A 21,507-nucleotide genomic window follows, 5' to 3' on the forward strand; every position below is an offset into this window, starting at 1 on the left:
ACAGAAAAGGGGGAAATCTATTAACCAAATAGTGCCACCTACACAGACAAGGAAATGCTCGTTATGTTCAATTTGCTAAAATTCAATCAAGCACATCAGTACAATTTGTTTAGTCTGATAATCAGTTTGTACAGTGGCATAAGATCATGTTGTCTGTCCATCGAAATGTGACTGAAAAATAACACAGTAAACTATATATATATACAAAAGCAATCGACACTGAATAAAAACATTGCAAATTTGGCACTACCCTGAAAGCTACAGTATTTAGAAAAGCATCCGAAGAAGTGCGCTTACCAATTCGTCAGGTTTCTGGGGAGAAAGAGGATGAAAATGAGAATCAGCCAACACACACACACACACACACACACACACACACACACATCCCACCTTCCCAAAACAGCCAATCACTTGCTCGCCACAGAGTATAGGAAGTTACTGATAAACCAGGTGGAATCGATGCATGTTGTTGATTAGAGGACACTGTGCCTTCCTATGTACCAAAAAAAAAACATTTGTAGACTGTAGGCCTATACTTTATTCCAATAAATAACAAAGATTACAAGATGTGATGTTAAACTACAGTTTCACTCACTCAACTATACTGTGTTTTTTCTCTAAATGAAGAGTTAACATTTACCCCAAACTACCCCCCCCCCCCCCCCCAGACTTTGGTAGTTTGCATTTACAAGTGAAACAAATCATACTGTCGCTGTGAATACACCACCACTCAGCCACGCAGCCATTAACTTGACAACAGTGATTACAACTAAGAACAACAACATAGGTTTTTCTGGTTGCAACACACAAAAGTAACTTAATTTATTTGTTAAAAGCCTAGAGAGAAAATATAGCAGGTGATTTCTCACAGTAGCCTATATGTCACAACAGTAATTGTTGGAATGTCAAGAATAAAATATCAGAAATCAGAAATTGTTTTATGGTAAGTGATAAAAGTATATAATTTGAAAAGTATTAACTTTAATACTATCAAGGGAGAAAACTAATGATTCTCCAGCCCCTGGATCAGATTCAAATTGAAATCCAATGCAACGTGCTATAAGTAGCATATAAACAAATGCATTAGGACAATAATTGTGAGATAACATCGATTGGATACAATATGTTTTTTTTGCCTCAACTCAGCCAACAACATAACTAATAAAAAATTGTAATTTTACTAAGATCTGCCCAAAGTAATGATCATCATTAGCCTACTTTTATTTGTAGATCACATTATGTGCTATCATAATCCTTTAGTCTCATATGAGCCATGTGTGACCACACAAATCTGCAAACATGTAGGCTGAATCTAGTGCATATAATTGTTCTCCATATTAGCCTATGTGCAATCCAAATAGATGCTACATTTAGCAATAAGGCAGACAAAATAATAAGGAGACAATTGAGAGATTTAACAGCAAGGGCTAGGGGAAAAATAACTTTAATGAAGACCGTTTGTAACTTAAGACAATTATATATTTATAAATGTTATTAATTTGTTAGTTTTAAGTTACTCAACAACATGTGTTCCGCCATGATTTGCAGACTCACTTTATGAATGTTGTAGTACGCCCACTGCTAAGGGGTTAATATGTTGTTGCTTCTGTGGATACGAAATACATAGCCTACCTGACCTGTCAATGCACCCCGACCCCGTGCGTGCACCCACAGTACTAGGGCAGACAGAGAGAGTGAAGAAAAGAAGAGCTCTCATCTAACAACTTTCTCGCTTTCACAAAGGTCCAGGCAAAAGAAAAGCTTTCAAATACATTGGATATCTCTGTTTGAACGCTTGCAACACGTAAGTGAACTATATGGTACAGATAAAAAATCAAGACAATAACTCAAAAGTGTTTTGTTGCAAACCGTGCTTCCTCTTTGAATAGTTGCTTTTTCACTGCCGAGTGCTTCATCTTCTCGAACATAGACAATCTGACGTGGCTGGAAAGTCCGCGTGCTGCTAGCTTAGACCAATCAGACGAATGCGGGAAACCGTTGGGGTTTGAATAGTCCTCCGAAAACAGCGGCAGATGACAGCAGCCTGTTGCGCTTGCAAATATCGCTAGAAAGGTAGAGAGCTAGCTGCTTCACAACACAACACAAGAAAACAGCTTTTTGGACTCTTGCGTTGACTGCTATCCTCGACTGAAAATGTCGAAAAAGCAGATTTACTATTCTGACAAGTACACCGACGAGGAGTTTGAGTACAGGTATGGTTAGCGCTAAGATAAATGTTGTTTTCAAATGTCCGTTATGTGCGTTGAGTAACGTCAACGTTTGCTAAACGTCACATTACGCCGAGATTGTTTAGGTTGGCTACGTGGCTCAACGTTACTTCAGCTGACAACTTGTGATTAAGTAAAGAAATCCGCAATGAGTATGTTATTCAGCTCAGGGTTACGTAAATTTCCTTTACTTTATATGTGTAACTGTAATGTATTCAACTATTCCCAATCAAAACATCCCTCTGGTCCAGCTGACGCTAACAGCTAGCCATGCTAACGCTAATGGTTGCGATAACGATCAGGTTAATGTAAAACATTTGTTTAGTTTGAACGTTGAGTGAGGATGATATTACTGAGACTGAAACGTAAAAGCAACGACTACGCTTTTAGAGTTGTTTGGATAGTTTGGGATTAGAGTTACCTGACATGCCTGGCCGTGTTTTTGCTAAATGTTTTCTGAGCCCCAGTGACGGTTGTTTTGACCCTTCTTCCCACAGACATGTCGTGCTTCCAAAGCAGCTGTCCAAACTGGTGCCTTCCTCCCACCTGATGACAGAAGAAGAGTGGAGGGGACTGGGGGTGCAACAGAGCCAGGGCTGGATTCACTACATGATCCACAAACCAGGTAGGTCACAGTGCACTTTAAAGGATAGGTTCTCACATTTTGTTTTGTCTGAAGACTATGCCTAGCAAGCCCACGTGCACCTCGTAAAAGCTATTGGCATGTCAATAATAGGAAAGAAATTGAGCAGTCCTTGTTCAGTGCAAAAATGCACCATAAAGCTCAAAATATATTTTCACACAGATGGACTTTATTTTGTCCGTGATCCCTTACACTGTAGTCTGCTCCATCTTTATGACCAGCATTGAATAATAAGTGAATAAGTAAGCTTTACAACAAATGCACATCGGCAGCATGCAAGTGTTGTATAAAGCTAGAGATGAAAAATATTTGAACATATCCTTAAATAGCCTTAGCCTATGGTGAAAGAAAGGAGCACAGCTGTGTACTTGTCAGTTTACTGTATGGTTTAACCACTGCACTGTAGTTGATGCTGACAGTTTACTACTTATTTTCTTTACTCTCCAGAGCCACACATACTGCTTTTCAGAAGACCTCTCCCAAAGGATTGAAAGGGAACATCTGTAAAATACCTGCTATCATCTTTGCTGATTTTGACAGTACATCTCTCCTACATACGTGTCTACATATGTTCTAATGTATTGTGTAGAAAAGCCTTAGTTGTATTGTGTTTTTTATGCTTTCAAAATTCCTCGATTTTTAGAGGTTATGAGAGGCAAATGGCTTGATTCCACTGTGAATGGTAACCTTATGAACAATATCAAGGCAAATGTTTGCCTGCAAATTGAACCATTTAATGCATTTAAAAAAATGTCTTGGATGATATTTTGTTATGATTGATTTGTTTACTGATTGCCTGAGTGTACAGGCATAGGGTTTTATATTTTTCCAACCCATGATTTTCCCTAAAGAGCTTTCTGTACGTCAACATTTTCTGTTCTTCAAACCTTTTATCTTTGTGTTGTGTAAATAATATTATTTCTAGATATTATCCATTTTGAAAGTGAGTTATTTTATGCTGAAAGAACAAAATAAATTGAACTTCTTCACTTATATTTATGAGTAATATATTTTTTTTCTCTACCAGATTACAGAACTATGTTTCTTTCATTTTTCGGACGAGGAAGATGATCAGTCAGAAACATTGACAACTAGAGGAGTAACAAATTCTGAGTGTCTGATGCCCAGGGAGTAAGCCGGTGCCCGAGCCTTGTGAACTGTCACTTTCTCTGGATTATAAGCTCCAGGACCCGGTTTCTTGGTGGCGTCTTTGGGTAAATTGCTGCGTCCCAGCATGGAAAATGCTGGCTTTCGGGTTAGATATACACTTGGGTCAGTACTGTTGTACCTGCAAGGCCCAGGCGTCTTTGCTAAATCCACAGATGGTCCCCCTGTGCTGTAGCTAGCGGACATTGTGAAGCTGGCACTGGCTGGCTTGTTTGGGATTTGAGGGCCCATGAGTGGAGGGAGACAGTACTTGTTAGGAGCTGGTACAGAGTCCATGCTCCGGTAGTGTGTACGAGAGCTCATTGTGTAGGACGGGGGTCTGCGCTGGAGGTTACATGGCGGGGCTTTCTCAGGGCTGTATTCACCCGGTCCAGGTGTCTGGAAAAGCTCCTCTAGTGAAAAAAGATGAACAATATGAACCATCAACACCATATGGCAGAGTGTGTATACTTGTGGATTTTCAGTTGGAACAGCTGACACTGGATCTCTAGAATCAAAAGCAAATGTGTTTGTGCGAGAGTCCATCCTCTCACAATAATGGAGCTCATAGTTTGTCTTGGTTTGAAAATTCATCATTACAACCTATTCATATATTGTATAAATGTTGTAATATTAACTTACTCTGTGCTTTCATTCTGCCTAGCATTGAGTATGCAGGTGTGCCATCCCTTCCAAAACGAGTCATTTTTGCATCAATATGATACTGTGGCCCAGGACTTGAGTCAACACAATACACTGCAGGGGGAAACAATATTTATGATCAGTTCAATATGATGTCTGAGTCTGATAATTCAATTTGATGCACAATGATGGTCCTTAACTAAACTGGCTGCATGAACAGAGTGAGAAATAACTACAGAATATTTAGGTGCTGTCTCCCCCTATTGGCTTTAATTTGACATTACACCACTGAAGATATATACCACCGAGATGAATTTGAGAAGAATAAATAGTTATTATAATCAAGTATATGTTGTTGAAATTGTTTAGGTTTTACAGAATACCATATGTTTAACAGTTTGACATATCAAAATCTAATCCCACAGGTAACCCTAACCTATTGCACCATTACAAGTTTACAATAAACAAGCTTTAAAAAAACGACAGAAAAACCCTGACAAAGATTAAATAATTATGATGAACATATCCATAATTGATTCTATTTAATAAGAATAACAAGCTAGCTATTGCCAGATTATGGACTTTCACATCAAAATGTTTTATTCCGTTAATGATTCATATTTCCTGTGTAGCTGAATGATAATCAAAATGTTAGAGACAGATATACAGAACATACTATTGTCACTCATCCGGCCATGGAATGAATATGCAGCGCTAGTTGGCTTGGTGAAGTCATGGCCAATAAATCCGATGGTGGGAGGGAGCCCATAGCGACCAGGTCCTGGCCCTGAAGAGATGGGGGACATCACAGAGATGGACGATATTGTACACACACACACATACACGTCCTGTGCCATGAAATACATTTACAATGCACAAGAAGTGACACAGCTGTGCAGTAACAGATTTAAAGCGACAACAGTTGTTTCCCAACTCATGGAAGCAGCCGAGCTTATTCTGCAGCTAACCCTAACTCTGTGTGCTGCCTATATGACTCAGACAAATCAAGACTCGACCTAGGGCAAAGCATGACATCCACATACACATGTTCAGTGGGAGCATTCTGCACAGTAGCCCAAAAGAGCGAGTGTTAGCAGGTCTGCTCACCTCCTGCTTGAGTTGAGGTTTTCCAATTTTATACAGAGGGTTTCACATAATCACTAGAAGTAGCTTTTTTTTGTTGTAAGAAGCATCATCTTGCATTGATAATCTTACCTTTTTCTCTTCCTGCGATCACTGGGTATTTTTTCTCCATTTACTCTTTGCAAAGGCGATGGATGCTTCAGATACTCCTCAATCGTGGCAACACTACTGAAATATGTATACAGCAGCACGTCAATCATACCAAGTAACTAGCAATAGCAACATTTCATTTTCTCTTTTCAGCCAGCACTAAGACAGGCTACATACTTGGAAAGTACAGCACCACACTCCTTCATCCATGTCCATCTAGGTGTTTTTTCTTTCTTCAGATATCACAGTATTCTTTCTCCTGGTTCCAGCATCACCCCAGGCCCTGACCGACTGTGTGAGACCCAGAAGAACCCTGGATGGTCTGGAATCAATCCCTAATTTCCTCTGAAACAATCAGGAAACCTGAGATGTATAATACATATCAGAGTGTCAACAGCATGCTGGATAGGGTTCTATCTGTCTGCCCTGTTTGTCCCTTTGTCCGAGTGCTCCATCTGTGGTGGCCTGGACGGATGAATAGCCCTTCCTCCACACAGGTGCACTCAGCTGGTTCTTAGGAACAATGTCATCACTCCGATTCACTCCCATGTAATGCTAGCCCCCCCTGCAAACCATGAAACCAAGATCCCCCTCTCCCTCCTTTCTCTGTTCACTCTTTCTGCTCATCGCAGTGTGGAGACACAGTATCACTCTTCAGCCATGCATGCGGTTGCCACGGAGACCTACCTGCAATTGCACCCTAAAAACTGAACTACTAAGTACAGCTGTCAGCACCAGTTCTCCATACATACCCATTTACATTTATGAAAGTAGGAAGAGAAGGCAGAGACAATTCATATTGATCTCCTGTCAAATATGAGCGCATGATGCACAATTCTGCCTTGACACTGCCCCATTGTGATGCAAAACTATTTTGTCCATCAAAAAAAACACACTAAGCCCCAGCACAGATGCAGGGTCAGATACACACCTGGAGTAGTTACAGGCCAAGCACCTACATTTGGCCAACAACCAACCCTCTGCTTTCTCACCTTTAACCTTAGGTCAAACTTCATGCAGTAACAGTTTTAACCCTCTTTGATCTCCTCTAATACCAGTGATGATTTGTAGCTGGGGATTTTAAGGACTCACTTGAAGGCCTGAGCGGCGGGGTTGCCAGAGGCCCCCAGTAACTGAGAGGGTCGACAAGTGACGAGCAGAAAACAAACATTAAACTTTAACAGGCTCTCTCCCGGCTGCTGCTCTCTTGCAACCCCGATCAGTTGTTAGCAGTTACCCAAACACACATTCAAAACTTAAGCAAGGTTTCTATAGTGTGTACAAAGTGATATACCTGCATACGTGCATGCTTTCTGTCTCTTAACACAGAAGCAGGCAGGGAGTAAGAGAGTCAGTCATCAAAGCAGAGGGCCCTATGGAGCAGCAGGGTTGCTGACAGGAAATGATCTCCAGACTTAACTAGCCTTTCAAAGGAAATGGAGCGACGCAGCTTTCAAGCATATGCTAGTGGAGCAGACACATGCACTGTAACAGCGACGATCGCATTTTTCTAAAATGTAATGAGGGTCAACATATTTCCCTCCTACATTAATACAAAATGTAATCACACAACAACAGACAGAAGGAGGAAATGTGGTAGCAGAGTGCGAAGCCATGACTTAAACCAATATTTATTACTGAACTCATGGGCTCAAGTCTGCTTTTTAACCACGGCATAAAAAACCAAGAGACAGTAGAGGCAGCAAACCCACAACCTTGGATTGTATACAAATTTTATTCGTGATTGTTTAAAAAGCACAATATTTAATATGAATAAGGGGCTACATTTTATCAAATTTGGTTCATTTACAGAAATTAAAAACTTCATTGTTGATTTTCTTTTTCAGTTGATTGCTTCACGAATCAAAATTTAACAAAAAAAAACAAAAACAAAAAAAGATAGCTTATGAACTGTACAATCAAATCTCAAGGTAGGTACGGTGAAAGTTGACTTGAGAGTAGATGATGTTTGTTGTCTTGGTACGAATCTCCCGGAAATATTTGAGCTGGTGCATCCTACTGGTTGAAAGAGGTTCATCATAGTTTTGAGTTGGCCAGAGACCTTTGTTGAAATGTCAGTCCACTTCTTTCTTTATTTTTCCTGTCAATCTCTACGTACAGTGGTGTCTATTAAAAGGCAAAAATCCGCCACCCCCAAAAAATCTTAAAAATGAAAAACATTGGAGCTTATGTTTATGTAAAGCATATGGTTAGCGTATGTAATTTTTTTCCAGCAGGATACCAGCACAGGAATTTCATCAAACATTTCAATAATTGGGTTAAAGCTTGCTATGGAGGAAAAAAAACATTACCTTTGACAGCACATATCTTGTTTGAACTCAAAGAACCACAAGAGAAAAAAAAGTAGAGTGTATGGGCGGGCAATGTCAAGAAATGAAATAAAATAAAAATGGTATGACCTCTAGCTACAAATAAATACCACAGATAGAAAATATAACAAAATATTTTGCTTAAAGTCAGGTGTAATTACAAACATAAATACTTGATTATTTCTTCTAGTGATTATAAAGGCAGTACAGTGAATAACAAAGAAGCTATGGTGACTGTTGGTGACTAGGAGTCTGGAGGAAGACATTTAAAAGTCTGGAGGACGCTTGCTTGATAGCAGTCATACACACTCACATCCAACCGCACACACACACACACACACATGAGCGTGTGCAGTGCACGCACGTACATATATGCATCCACAGGTCCCCTCCATTCAAGACAAACACCCGATAACATACACTCTCGTGCAAAGTCACACTCACACTCTCCAGACTCTGCCATCTCTTCCTTTCAGGCTGAGCCCAAGTCCCAAGTCTCTCTTCTCTTTCCATTCACTAGCATATTCACAAATAATGTACAATTTGGAGGTGGTGGGTATGGCTTCACGCTGTCAATGTTTCTGTGGACGACAAGAAAACAAGGGACACACTTCCATTACAAGCTCATCTCAGACACAGTTAAAATACAACTCATTCTAAGGATAAGGCTTACTAAATTTGGATAAAATAATGGGATTTTACTAGGAAAAATAAATAGAATAACACCAGAGTTATCCTGTCTGAATAAACCAATAAAATTCAAAAAATTATTCGTAAAAGCTTGTACCATCGCTCAGGGGTGTTTTTTGTGTCCAGTGTGTGTAGCTGGGTATCTGCTGCCAGGAGCACTTTCTGCTCTAGGCCGTCCCCACCTTCAGGGAGGTCAAACTGGTCTACTCCCTCTGCGTCAGCGAGGAAAGGCTCGGAGTCTGGGTCATACTCGTAGGAGTAGTAGGACACCTCTGCCATGGAGCCCTGCTCCTCTTCACCTGGGGCGATCGAACATTTGACAACAGTTCACAATATCTGACATACAATGAAGAAGTGCAAGAGACGTACCCCCTAGAACAATGTTGTTATGTATGTTCTGTGATGAATGTGATTCTGTACATCATTCCTGTGATCGCCTACTATTCTACTGACCCACAGGTGGCAGTAACACACAGAAAAACGTGCATTCTTCATTGGGGAAATTGAATGTAAACATTTTTATGTTATTGAAAACCCCACAGGGCACCTTGATTATCCTGCACACCCAAAGCTCTTGTAGCAATACCGCATCACAGACAGTAAGGGTCCCTCAGCACTTAATATTTTTTATTCTCACATAGCACGCTACTTCAAAGTAACATTATTGGGTAGGGTATAGCTTTATTAAACTTTACTATTAGTATCTAACATGAGTCCACTACAATAAAAATGTAGCTTCTGTGAAGGTTGTGGTACACATTGGACTGTATGGTGAACACACACACACACACAAAGGAAAATTTCCTCTCATGTGAAGCCTGAAAGTCTGTGTATTAGTGAACTTAATATTAGTAGCGGAGGACAACATACACTTTGAGACAAGTCTGCACAGGGAAGCTAATTCCAGAGCCTCAGCTTCCTTCACTGTTCCAGTGGAAACTGTCATTTCCTTGGCACAGCCCGCCTTCACCTATTACACTCTCAGTGCACTTAGCGGGCATGTCGTCAACATTCTAATGGTTTACAATGACAGTGTTTTTACAGTACTTATTCAATCTAATTATCCCAGGGTTATCAAATTGTACTGTAGGTGTGTGTATGTGTGTGTGTATATGTGTATGTGTGTGTGTGCGTGCGCATGTGTTGGCGTATTTGCCTGTGTGAGCATGCAAAATGTGTATGTGTATCTATAGATACATGTATATGTGTGTGTGTGTGTGTGTGTGTGTGAGGGAGTTCATAACAGCATTCCTGCGGTGAGTGTGAAGCGTTAGCTTTTGTACTAAGGAGACCTTTGACTGAGAGCAGCTTTGTGAGCTTCAGCTACCGGGAGCTGCAGGCTGGGGAACAAGTCAGAGCAGGCTGTGCCACATCACACACACACACACACACACACACACACACACACACACACACACACACACACACACACACACACACACACACACACACACACACACACACACACACACACACACACACACACACACACACACACACACGCAGGCACGCCTTAATGTTATAGATCAGCTATTATCACATGCAACCCATGCACACAGAGGCATGCATATACAGTATGTGCACTCCTGCAACTTGGGAATGACCTGCAGTTCCTTTTTATGTTTTCTTTGCCAAGTGTAACACAGCTACATCCTCCCTCCACACGCAGCCAAACATCCTATCAGGAATTCCCTGGCTGCCTCTCTGGAAGTGGCAGCTGATCTTAGTTCATGGCAGACCAACAATCAAGCCTGCAGAGAGAAACCTATACACCTATTTATCACACCAATTGTAGACATGATGTGGTGACAGGGGAATGTGCTGCCAGACACCCCACCTTCACATATCTACCTTCTTCCTCTCCTCTCTCTCTTTCTCTCTCTACACTCCCCTCCCTCTTTCTTCTTTCATCCCCCCATCCCTCTTTGACTAACTTTCTCCCCTCTCTTTTTTCAGTTGTAAACCCCCACAGACCCTTTCAATCTCTTTGTCTCTTGCTCTCTCTTCTTCCTTCCCTCGCAAACACCCATTCTCCACATTAGAAAAGAAACACACTTACACATGACCTAAACATGCTATATGCAAATGAGACAGGACATCACAATCTCAACTCTCTACATTTTCATTTAAAGGTGGAGTCGAGCGATTCAGGAGAAATCACTTTTTTTTTCAAAATCAGTGAATATCTCCTCACAATCCGCTACCTGTCCGTACTGTGTGTGCACTGAAAAGAAATCCAGTGTTAGTACAAAGCCGAGGTTATGTAAACGGGCATGCTGCTAGCTATGGTGGGCCCCCTTTGTTTACATACCCGTTTGCGGAGCCTAGGCTGTGCATTTACACCAGATTTACTTTTCAGTGCCCACACAGTCAGACAGGGAGCATATTGTGAGGAGATATTCACTGATTTTGACAAAAAAAAATTGACAACAAACTTTCTCCAGAATCACTGACTCCACCTTTAATTGACACAGTCCAGACTGACCTATGATGGATGCAGAATCAGATTACATGCCTGCAATAATCAAATGTGCATTACCAACTAAAGGCTACTGTAGGCAGACAATGTATAGAGCAGTATAGCTGGCCTTAGAGAGCAAGAGAGAGGTGATGTAGAAAATATTTGAGGGGAGTGTATGAGGAAGATGGGACATGATGCAAGGCTGTATATAAGTAAGGAAAAGTGTAGTAAAGTTACCTGTGTGTACAGGGACTGAGGGCTGCTCAGTTTCCTGGCTTGTTATTGGCTGCCTGTCCTCCACCGTGGTCACCACTGGAAATACAAATACACACACACATTAAGATTATTCACATTCACATTCAGTAATGAATTCAACAGAGTTTCTGTGTTGCATAATCTAATTACTTCACAGAAGCATTATCCAACCCACTGAGCAACACTTCTAGGCAAAACAATGATGTACACTCCGTCTCAACAGAGGCCTGCCTTAGAACCTTTCCAAAAATAGCAGGGGCCGAACCATGGCCAGAGGGGCCGTGTGTGTGTGGAAACAAATTGTATCTTTTTCCTTTTCACAACAGGGACACGGTGGCATGAAGCTCCCCCAAACAACCGTACACAAACAAACAAGGCCGGGGGAGCCTGAAACAAGAATACGATTCTTTTGATAATCTATTCTACAGCATCAACCACTTGGCACATGCCGAGGTCTTTTCCCACCAAAGTTTTGTCTATGCCTTTTCCACAATCTGCTCCACAACATGAAGGCTCCTTTGTTGTTGGGCTGTGCGTCGGAAAGGAATGTGACAAGGATTTCAAAGGGCTGGACAAAAGCACTCTGTCATTTGGAGAGAGCCCTGTAATACAGCAGGGAGCGAGAGAGGGGTGGAGGTGATGGGGGGAGGGGGATAGCTCTCCTCAGAAAACTCATCCAGTAATCAGCTCAACACCTGAACAGCTGTTTCTACAGCTCAGATCATGGCACACACAGGTGAGCATAGACACACACTTGCATGCGCCAACAGCCACAATGGGACATGTGATGGGGGTGATTGCATACTCCCATTGAAATACAGCAATGCCCACTGACTATCGACAAAGTACACAAGAGTTTACTTGTTGCTAGGAGCGAATTACTTTTTCACATTAATCAAAGAAATATTCAAAAGTTGTTTCTGTATGTGAATGTACAACAACTTGTATAGCTGTGTTTGTCTCGTCCAAACTTGTCACTATTTTTTTTCTTTAGAAGTTAGCTTACTATGTGAGATGATGCCCACTCCAGTCCTATTTGAAAATCAGGTGTAGATTTGAATGTCTCTTACCTTGAGGACACTGGGACAGCGGAACCTGCTTGATGCGTGTCCCATTTCGACAGGCAAACACCTCCATCTGACACTGGTTCTGGTAGAGCTGCCCATCGGACCCACAAACCGGCTCCCCGTCGTAACCGCAATCCCTGTAGCATGTGCAACGCTCAAACTGCTCCTCCTCCGGACAGCCAAACACATTGTTGCACTGGTTGGCCTGCACAAAACCTGCATTAAAAAAGACGTGTTAATTTAAAAAAGATTGACTGGAGTGGTGTGTCTGTGGTATCTTCGAGGGGGGTGGAATCTTTAAGTCTCACCTATCCACTGATTGGTTGAACTTTCCACCTCATTGCATGTGGGTCCATCACACAGCTCTCTGGCCAGTAGACTGTTCTCGCTCACGTTGTAGAAGCGGGTTGCCTCAAAGGCTGCATGAAAAGCAGAGACCCACACCGGCACGTTCACACATCCACACACACAAAACAAATGATGACGTTCGCAATGACTATGTCATAAACTTTAAAAAAAAAGAAGCCACTTCATAAATCACAGTTGAGTTAAAGACGGTTTTCCTACTCTTGTTAATCTTCAAAGAGCAGCACTTAAAAATATTCATCAGAGGCACACCTGGTTCGTAGTAGTCATAGATCTTGACCGGAACAGGCGCTGTCTTGCCCACAATGTATTCTCTGACTGCCTGGAAGGTCACACATGTCATGCACTGGCTGGGGATCTAAGGAGGGGGTGACAAACAAAACAAGAAGAGGGATGAAACACACCCAGAAACACATAGACTGGTGAGTTACCCTCCCCGTACTCACCAGCCCCCACACATACAGTATTCTCTGACATGAGCCACAATAAGCAGCAGGGATTATGGATCAAACTCACCTCATCGAAGTAGAACAACACTTTCCTTCCACTCAGCTCATATCTCTTGAGACCCACTCGCTTGTCCATCAGCAGCTTTAGAGGAAGACATGAGAAAATCAACTCGGCGTGTAAAAAAACAAAGCACAAAGCACAATTACAAAAATAAAATCTACTTTATAAATAGTCATCAGCACCACAGCGGACTGGACAGCTCCTGATAGTCATTTGGACATGTTAATACTAACCTGCCTCCCTTTTTGCACATTCAGAGAGCTGTCATAAAGCCTTCAACCTCTGCACTCCCCCCTGTCTACATGCACAGTTCTTGACTGAAATATGGTTACGGGCACTATGTTGTACAGGGTTTTCAGCACATGTGCAAAATAGTCTTTAACACTGAAACGAGTAAGTGAAATTACTAAATAAATCCCTATTGTGACTGACTCAATCAGTAGCTTTTAGCAGATTTCTACTGGAGCTGGGCACCTTGTGGTCAGCTCAGCCAGGATATAGTCTCCCTTGTTAAAAGCGTATTAAAGGACAGGGAAAACCACTTCTAATCACAATAATCATGATGCGATTAATGTAGCCTATACCTGACAGGTGAGCAACTAACCATAAACAGTGTTCATAAAGGTGTAGTATTATCTGTTGCAGGGTTTTCCTCAGAAAAGTTGTTTGGCATGGTGGCAAGTGTCTTTAGAGGAGAGCCAGCCATGGGAAGGGATAGGCAATATGAACTAACATTTATATCACTGTATTCTTCATGTTTTAGATGATTACGGACGGTATTATGTTGTGATATTACTTTTTTGTGTAGCCTATATAGTTGGAGGAGTAGCCTGGCATTTCTTTATGGAAATACATTTAAAATGTTGATAATATAACAAGTAAATGGTATGTATCCTTTTCCAACAGAGAGTTGCATGCATTCTGAACACCAAAGACCCCGTTATTAACAGTAGCTAAACAACAAACCTCACTTTGCTTGGCATGGTGGGAAGTCCATTTACACCATGCCTGGAATCCAATCTTTAAATTGGGCCGAACCGAATTGAGCGAATCCCTCAGCAAAGTGAATGCCCACATCATGCCGACTGTAAGGGTCCACATGGTCTGCATTTGAATGTACACTGTGAGCCACAAATGGAATGCAAACCATATGCACTCTACCACGACATGACGGCCAAATGGAAAATGTACAGGTCACCAATCATGGACTCAGCCAGGCCTTTATTAGTCTAACACTGACAAGGCTTTCCAAGCTTTCCTCCGGGGTCGCTTGATCCGTGTTTTAGAGAGTTTCCAGTATTTTATGAACTTTGCTTTTGCATAAATGTATAACTGGATCAGACGTGCATGACTATATCTAGTAAATGCACAAGCAAGAATGAGTAATGGGAAAGCTGTTTACTGCAAATTTGAGTGTGTGCACAAAGAGCCTGCGGAGGGATTTTTCATTCTGTCAAAGGTGGCAGCCTTTGGACAGCAGGGGTTTATGAGGTGCTCAGACTGAGCTGGCGCCACTGACACACACACACACACACACACACACACACACACACACACACACACACACACACACACACACACACACACACACACACACACACACACACACACACACACACACACACACACACACACACACACACACACACACACACACACACACACACACACACACTCTCTTTCGCCCCCTTCTCTTAAACACAACAAACTACAAAATGAGTCTCTCTGTTTACAGAAGTATTGTTTGTCTATCTAGCAACTCAATATTGCTAATGAAATCCCACAGCCCAAATGTTATACCCACAGTGTGTTCTGAGGTCATTAAACAAAGCACATTATATTGGGTGATTGGCCGTGGCTGTGGTAGCTCCAAGTCGGTCACCGGACTAATCATTCATGACTACAGCTTCCATGAAAGCAACTAGACATGACTGTAGAAGCCAAGCTTGCCACCATAAATTGAGGAATGTAAGTGGCAGTCGGGGCAGGCAGCAGTAAAACTCCAAGGGAGGCCAGCAGGGGTGTAAACTGAGCTTGTTAGCCATTACAACCCAGGTCAACTGACACACTCACAGCAGTATGTATGTGTATGTATGTGTGTGTCTGTGTGTGTGTGTTTAACATCTCTCCAGGTAGCCAGAGGGGTGGCTCTTTTAGAGGTGGAAGCCTGCAGACTAAGGCCCTATAACCGTGTAGTAATGAGGGACAGGCTTGTGATGGATGGCTGGGGAGCTGACCTGGATCCTACACTTAAATATATCACTTTCTCCAGCACTCTCCATCAGTATTTACAATTTCTCAATACACAATAACCCTATGATGTCAGTTCATTCTTCAATACAGCCCTATGTTTATTATAGTGGATCTGTCTCTTCCCTCTGTCCGTTTTACTATAAACGGTTTCTCTAAGTCTGTGCTTCATGAGGCCCGATGAGGTGTGTGTGTGTGTGTGTGTGTGTGTGTGTGTGTGTGTGTGTGTGTGTGTGTGTGTGTGTGTGTGTGTGTGTGTGTGTGTGTGTTTGGTCTTGTAGACCGAGAGAGGCCCAGTCGACTCTGACCCTGAGACATTGTAACTCCACAGGGCCTGGAAGTTTAAACTTTAAGGCCAGATATTCTTATCAATATGTGGATATTGTGCATAGCTACTTAAGAGTAGGAGTCTCCTTTCCCAGCACAGAGGGAATCCATTTCACATAGCTACTGTATATGCCAGTACATTAAAGGATGTATCCATAGTGGGTGTGAGTGTAAGAGCTTGGTTTGCAAAGGAGTGTCCGAAGCTAGAAACAAGAGGAGTCGGATGAACTCCGTAACATAACTGCTTTTTTCGTCAAATGGCCTCCAGATGTGGATTCATCTGTTTCTTTTTCTACCTGCCTCTGGGGTTTGGGCACTTACCTGGCTACTTGCCCTGTCTAGGTAGCAATCGGCGAGCCACTGTGACCAGCAACGATAGCCAGTGATTGGGTGTCTATGGGTCAGTGTGTGTTGAGGGTTGATGATGTATAATCTCTAAACCTTTGGGGATAAAATGTGTGCATGTGTATTTGAAGCGATAACTTACCCTCTCTAGACTTTCAATATCAGCTCGGAAACCGGAAAGCATACGTGCTTCTATGACGGCCATGTTGGACGAGCCTGAATGGAGCCACCTAGACATGGACAGAGAGTCAGGGGCAGGATAAAAATGGGGGGGATTTCAAGCAGATTAGGGATGGGGCCGATCAATTCTTATATCGGTATCGGGTCCGATATGGCTGAAATCTACGTATCGGATATGGGACTGACAACTCCGATTTAAAAAAAATATTATTTTTGTTTTTAGAAATCTAAATTATTTTACTATGGAAGATTTTTTAATATTAAGACCATAGCTTTATGTGGTCCCAAAACCCTTCCCAAGAGGATACCTCCTCCCCCCAATTGTCACTTAATCGGTTCAACATGCATTCATAAGATACAGTTTCAGTCATTGCATTGGCCCATTCTTCAACTTGTGGGGCTTTTGGTATCTTCCAGTGTCTTAAAATAACACGGCAAGCCGTTACTATACCTACAATAATTACAGAAAAGTCACACTTCGATACGTTAGGTATTTGAGATTTGTCCCCTAATAGACAGAGCTCTGGGCTTAAAGGAATTTCTGAACCAAACCAATTGCTTAAAATGAAAATAATCTTAGTCCAGAGAGGCCTGACCATAGCACACTCCCAGATACAATGGAGAAAAGTACCAATTTCAGTTTTACATTTCCAGCATAGGTTATCATTCAATAGTTTCATTCTATGGAGTTTAGAAGGCGTATAATAGTATCTATGTAAAATCTTGTATTGTGTGAGCTTTCCCCTCGCCTCTCTCACATATTTACCACAATCAGCCAAAATATTTGCCCAGTTATCACACTTAATTTCTCCACCAATATCTCTCTGCCAAATCGATCTCATAATATTTGAATCATTACACATAGAAGCATTAGCAGTCTTGTAAAATTGGGAGGCTTTACATTTTTCTGGTGGATAGTGACCCAAATTAATACAGCCACAACTGCAAAGGCAGCTAACATCACCGGACCATGGTAACAAATGTATTTATTTATTTATTTTTATTTATTTATTTTTTGTCATTGGCCTGTTTTTGCTTGTGGAGTCTGACCATGGCACATTGAGGGGAGAAGAAAGGAGAATAAATATTGGCTCTTATCTCCACATGGGGGAAGTATTTAGATGTTTCTTATTATTTTACTTTTTTCTTTCTCTATTATTATTATTATTATTATTATTATTATTATTATTATTATTATTATTATTATTATTATTATTATTATTATTATTATTATTATTATTGTTACTATTTTTATTTATTTTTTTATGTCACCATGAAAACAATAATATGGAAGCCATGAAACATGAAATATGACTTTGTATTATGAATTTGTATTATGAATTTGTATCAGATGTCCCTGTATCTATGTGACCACCTGTGAACATTTAATAAATATGTGAATTACAAAAAAAAAAAAATATTAAGACCATAGCTATGTGATATAGCACACATTAACATTAGAATTTAGCAATTCAAAAGTTGAGTTCGGATGTTCTTCTGCAAGTTCAAAGCAGTTAAGATAGACCTTGTTGCATTTTTGTATGGTTTTTGCTAAAATTACTGTGTTGCTTAAGCCTTCTTAACCTTTCACATAATATCAACATCAACACAAATGAATGTATAATAATCATGATTTCAGAAAGTATCGGCCAATGCCGATACTTTCTGAAAAACCCAGATATCTGAACCAGATCGTACTGAAAAATAGTGGATCGGTGCATCTCTAAAGCAGATCTGAGAGGCCAATCTAGTGTGTGTGTGTGTGTGTGTGTGTGTGTGTGTGTGTGTGTGTGTGTGTGTGTGTGTGTGTTTGTGTGTGTGTGTGTGTGTGTTCTACCTGGCACAGACTTCTAAGGAGATGTGGAAGTCCATTTTGTCCTGGTGGGCTGCTGGGTCATCGTCATCGATGGGCGCCCGTCTCTTGCGGTTCAGCTCGGAGCGGTTGTCAGCGCGGCTACGGGAGCGCGAAGAGGGATGACGGGAAGAGGAGGAGGAGGAGGAGGAGGAGGGGGGCTGTGGGTGACGCTCATGTAAAGGCTCTTTCAGGTCCACTTTGAGCTGGAAGGCTGGCTTGGATACTGGGTCAGGTAGGTTGTAGGACACATCAATCTACAGACAAACAGAGCAGTGAAAGTGCGGTATATTAAAGGTTGATACAATTTTAACTTTAGAACAGCCTGAAAGGGTAATAAAACAAAAAAAACAAAGGCCAGGCTTTGTAATCATACTTCACCTTTAAGTCCATTTTCAAAATCGAAATACAGAATAGCAACTCTGCAAAGTGCAATGTGTGTCAATTAAATTTTTTTTTGCATTTTCTTATATTTTTATAATTTTTTTATTATTATTGTATTTTTTTTTATTATTATCTTATAATAATATAATTGTTATTATTATCTACTGTCCATTATTATAATGGACTACTGTCCATTGTTATAATTGGTATACATTTTCCAAAACCCAGATATCAAAATCGGATCGAAACTGGAAAATAGTGGATCGGTGCATCACTCGCTATTATAGCAGGTTTTCACTTGTTTGCCAGTAATGGGTATGTGTGTGTGAGGCAGCTAGTTTTAATATAAATAAATAAATAGTTTGAAAGGACTAAATGTATGATTTTTGGCATCACTGATTGGAAACAAACTACTTCAGAGTTCAAATATTTAGGACCTCCAGCCTTGAAAGGACTAGAAAGTTTAGGAAAAAAGACTTAGGCAGCACTTTAAAGCATACACCACAAATCATATTTACTGGCCACAAGACATGCATTCAGAAGACTTCTGTTTCAGCCTGAGGACAACTCTCTGCTTTGACGCTCCTTTTAATTTCATAGAAGATTATTATTCCCAGAGCTTTAAACTTTGTGAATAAATCATCCAGTCTGATTTGAGATCTTTGCAAGGCTACTAAATAACAATCCTGAGGCATGGATGGGACACATTCGCAGTATCACAAACAGTGTTTCACGAGCGCGCACACACACACACACACACACACACACACACACACACACACACACACACACACACACACACACACACACACACACACACACACACACACACACACACACACACACACACACACACACACACACACACACACACACACACACACACACACACACACACACAGGTAGGTCTCTTTGATTGCCCCCGCTCTTGTATTTCATTAGAGGCCAGGTGCTGTTGGCCCCGAGGGGCTGTCAGAGAGGTGTGTTGACGCACAGGGAGGTGTGGATGGAGAGAAAGTAGAGAAGGAGAGGTGTGAAGAAAGAAATGGTTTATGTGTGTGAGAAACCGGCTACGGAGAACGAGTTGGAAGACGTTTCAGGCACCGCGCGGCAGAGAACAACATCCGCTGCTGGAGCTGGCTTTGCCTCAGTCATTTCTCACATACCACCAGTTTCTCAAAAACGGCATAGTAAACATCTTTGATCGCCCATGCTTTTTTCCATGCCTTGTTTGGTTTGGAAACAGACAAACGTTTAAACATGGGTGATGAAGAGAGAGGACGGAATATCGTCCAACAAAGAGGAGAAATGACTCCCAGTGTTTTGGAAAGTTTATTTTTTTTTCTGTCTGTGATAAGGTAGGAAGTAAACAGCATCCTGTCCATGGGACCACGGGAATCCAATGGAATGATCAAAACAACTGGCTAAACTCTACCAGATCATTCCAATTTACAGGAGGAATTTGGGAAGTATGGGGCCACGGCAACTGACTCCGATGTACTGCCATATTGTTGCTGTTGCTGATTGTTGTTTGTCCTTGGAGAGGGATCCTTCACTCTGTCACTCTCTCTGAGATTTCTATTTTCAAATGTTTTCCCATTAAAGGGTTTTTTCTCAGTCGAGCGAAGGGTCTAAAGGCAGAGGGTGTCATACTGTACGGAATGTGAAGCCCACTGAGGCAAATGTCTATTTGTGATATTGGGCTATACAAAACTGATTTGATTTGGATTTGATTTGATTTGCTATTTGGATTATTGTTCTCTTTTTGGGCCTTCAAGACTGCAAATGTGTGAGTTTTAGTGAGCTTGTGTGTGTGTGTGTGTGTGTGTGTGTGTGTGTGTGTGAGAGTGAGTGAGTGAGTGAGTGAGTGAGTGAGTGAGTGAGTGAGTGAGCGAGTGAGTGAGTGAGCGAGTGAGTGAGTGAGCGAGTGAGTGAGTGAGCGAGTGAGTGAGTGAGTGAGTGAGTGAGTGAGTGAGTGAGTGAGTGAGTGAGTGAGTGAGTGTGAGTGAGTGTGTGTGTGTGTGTGTGTGTGTGTGTGTGTGTGTGTGTGTGTGTGTGTGTGTGTGTGTGTGTGTGTGTGTGAGTGAGTGTGTACTACAGTAGCCTACCTGCATGAGACAGCAGCCTTCTCCTTTAGCGCTGACAAAAAGACCTGTGGGGATACTGGGGATCTGTAAAAAAGAAAAGGAAGACAGAAATAAAAAACAGCAGACATCATTGAAACAAAGAGTGTCAGAGGGGGCAGGGAGAGGTGAATGAGTCATTTATCAAGTGAATGAATGCTGTAGGCTGCTGCGCTGCCACTAGTGGTTCTCTGGCTACTAACCAGCAGTGCCTTAATTACCCCCAATTAAGTTGACACCACTAATCACAGCAGAGGAACATGCCCGCTAGAGAAAGACTGTACCGCACTCTCACCTGAACCACTCTGGCTGTCTGACGGAGCACTTTCTCACGCACGCACGCACGCGCACACTTACACACACACACTCTCTCTGACCTGACGCCCGATGACACGGCCAAGGTAGTCCGTGCCCACACTGTCAAGTTTGTAATGTGTGGGCAACCAGGCCTTTAAAACACAGTTATTTAATCAAC

At 41.7% G+C, this 21,507-nt stretch overlaps 3 protein-coding genes across 3 annotated transcripts in view; 1 reads left to right on the forward strand and 2 right to left on the reverse strand.

The window, feature by feature from the left end:
- Positions 1–2,038: 2,038 nt before the first annotated feature.
- cks2 (CDC28 protein kinase regulatory subunit 2) lies at positions 2,039–3,781 on the forward strand. The gene is made up of 3 exons (XM_080032496.1): positions 2,039–2,213; positions 2,726–2,853; positions 3,319–3,781. The coding sequence occupies exons 1-3, from the start codon at positions 2,155–2,157 to the stop codon at positions 3,360–3,362; spliced, it is 231 nt and encodes a 76-aa protein (XP_079888622.1). The 5' UTR covers positions 2,039–2,154; the 3' UTR covers positions 3,363–3,781.
- A 161-nt stretch (positions 3,782–3,942) lies between these two features.
- On the reverse strand, positions 3,943–5,914 carry cimap1d (CIMAP1 family member D; the record flags this gene model as incomplete). Its single annotated transcript, XM_080033239.1, has 4 exons — positions 3,943–4,430; positions 4,660–4,773; positions 5,336–5,446; positions 5,875–5,914. 4 exons carry the CDS (start codon positions 5,912–5,914, stop codon positions 3,943–3,945), a joined length of 753 nt encoding a protein of 250 aa, XP_079889365.1.
- A 1,694-nt stretch (positions 5,915–7,608) lies between these two features.
- The window catches only part of cpamd8 (C3 and PZP like alpha-2-macroglobulin domain containing 8), a 46,525-nt gene continuing 32,626 nt past the window's right edge, over positions 7,609–21,507 (reverse strand). The window contains exons 35-44 of the mRNA XM_080032602.1: positions 21,018–21,080; positions 18,511–18,782; positions 16,636–16,723; positions 13,578–13,652; positions 13,314–13,419; positions 13,004–13,114; positions 12,699–12,911; positions 11,611–11,685; positions 9,010–9,211; positions 7,609–8,803 (exon numbers count right to left, since the gene is read on the reverse strand). Coding sequence (XP_079888728.1) covers position 8,803; positions 9,010–9,211; positions 11,611–11,685; positions 12,699–12,911; positions 13,004–13,114; positions 13,314–13,419; positions 13,578–13,652; positions 16,636–16,723; positions 18,511–18,782; positions 21,018–21,080 — 1,206 coding nt within the window. The 3' untranslated portion in view covers positions 7,609–8,802. The remainder of the gene's footprint in view (positions 8,804–9,009; positions 9,212–11,610; positions 11,686–12,698; positions 12,912–13,003; positions 13,115–13,313; positions 13,420–13,577; positions 13,653–16,635; positions 16,724–18,510; positions 18,783–21,017; positions 21,081–21,507) is intronic.

The sequence above is a fragment of the Ammodytes marinus genome (genome assembly GCF_949987685.1).
Source record: "Ammodytes marinus genome assembly, chromosome: 8".
Classification (NCBI taxonomy): Eukaryota; Metazoa; Chordata; class Actinopteri; order Uranoscopiformes; family Ammodytidae; genus Ammodytes; species Ammodytes marinus.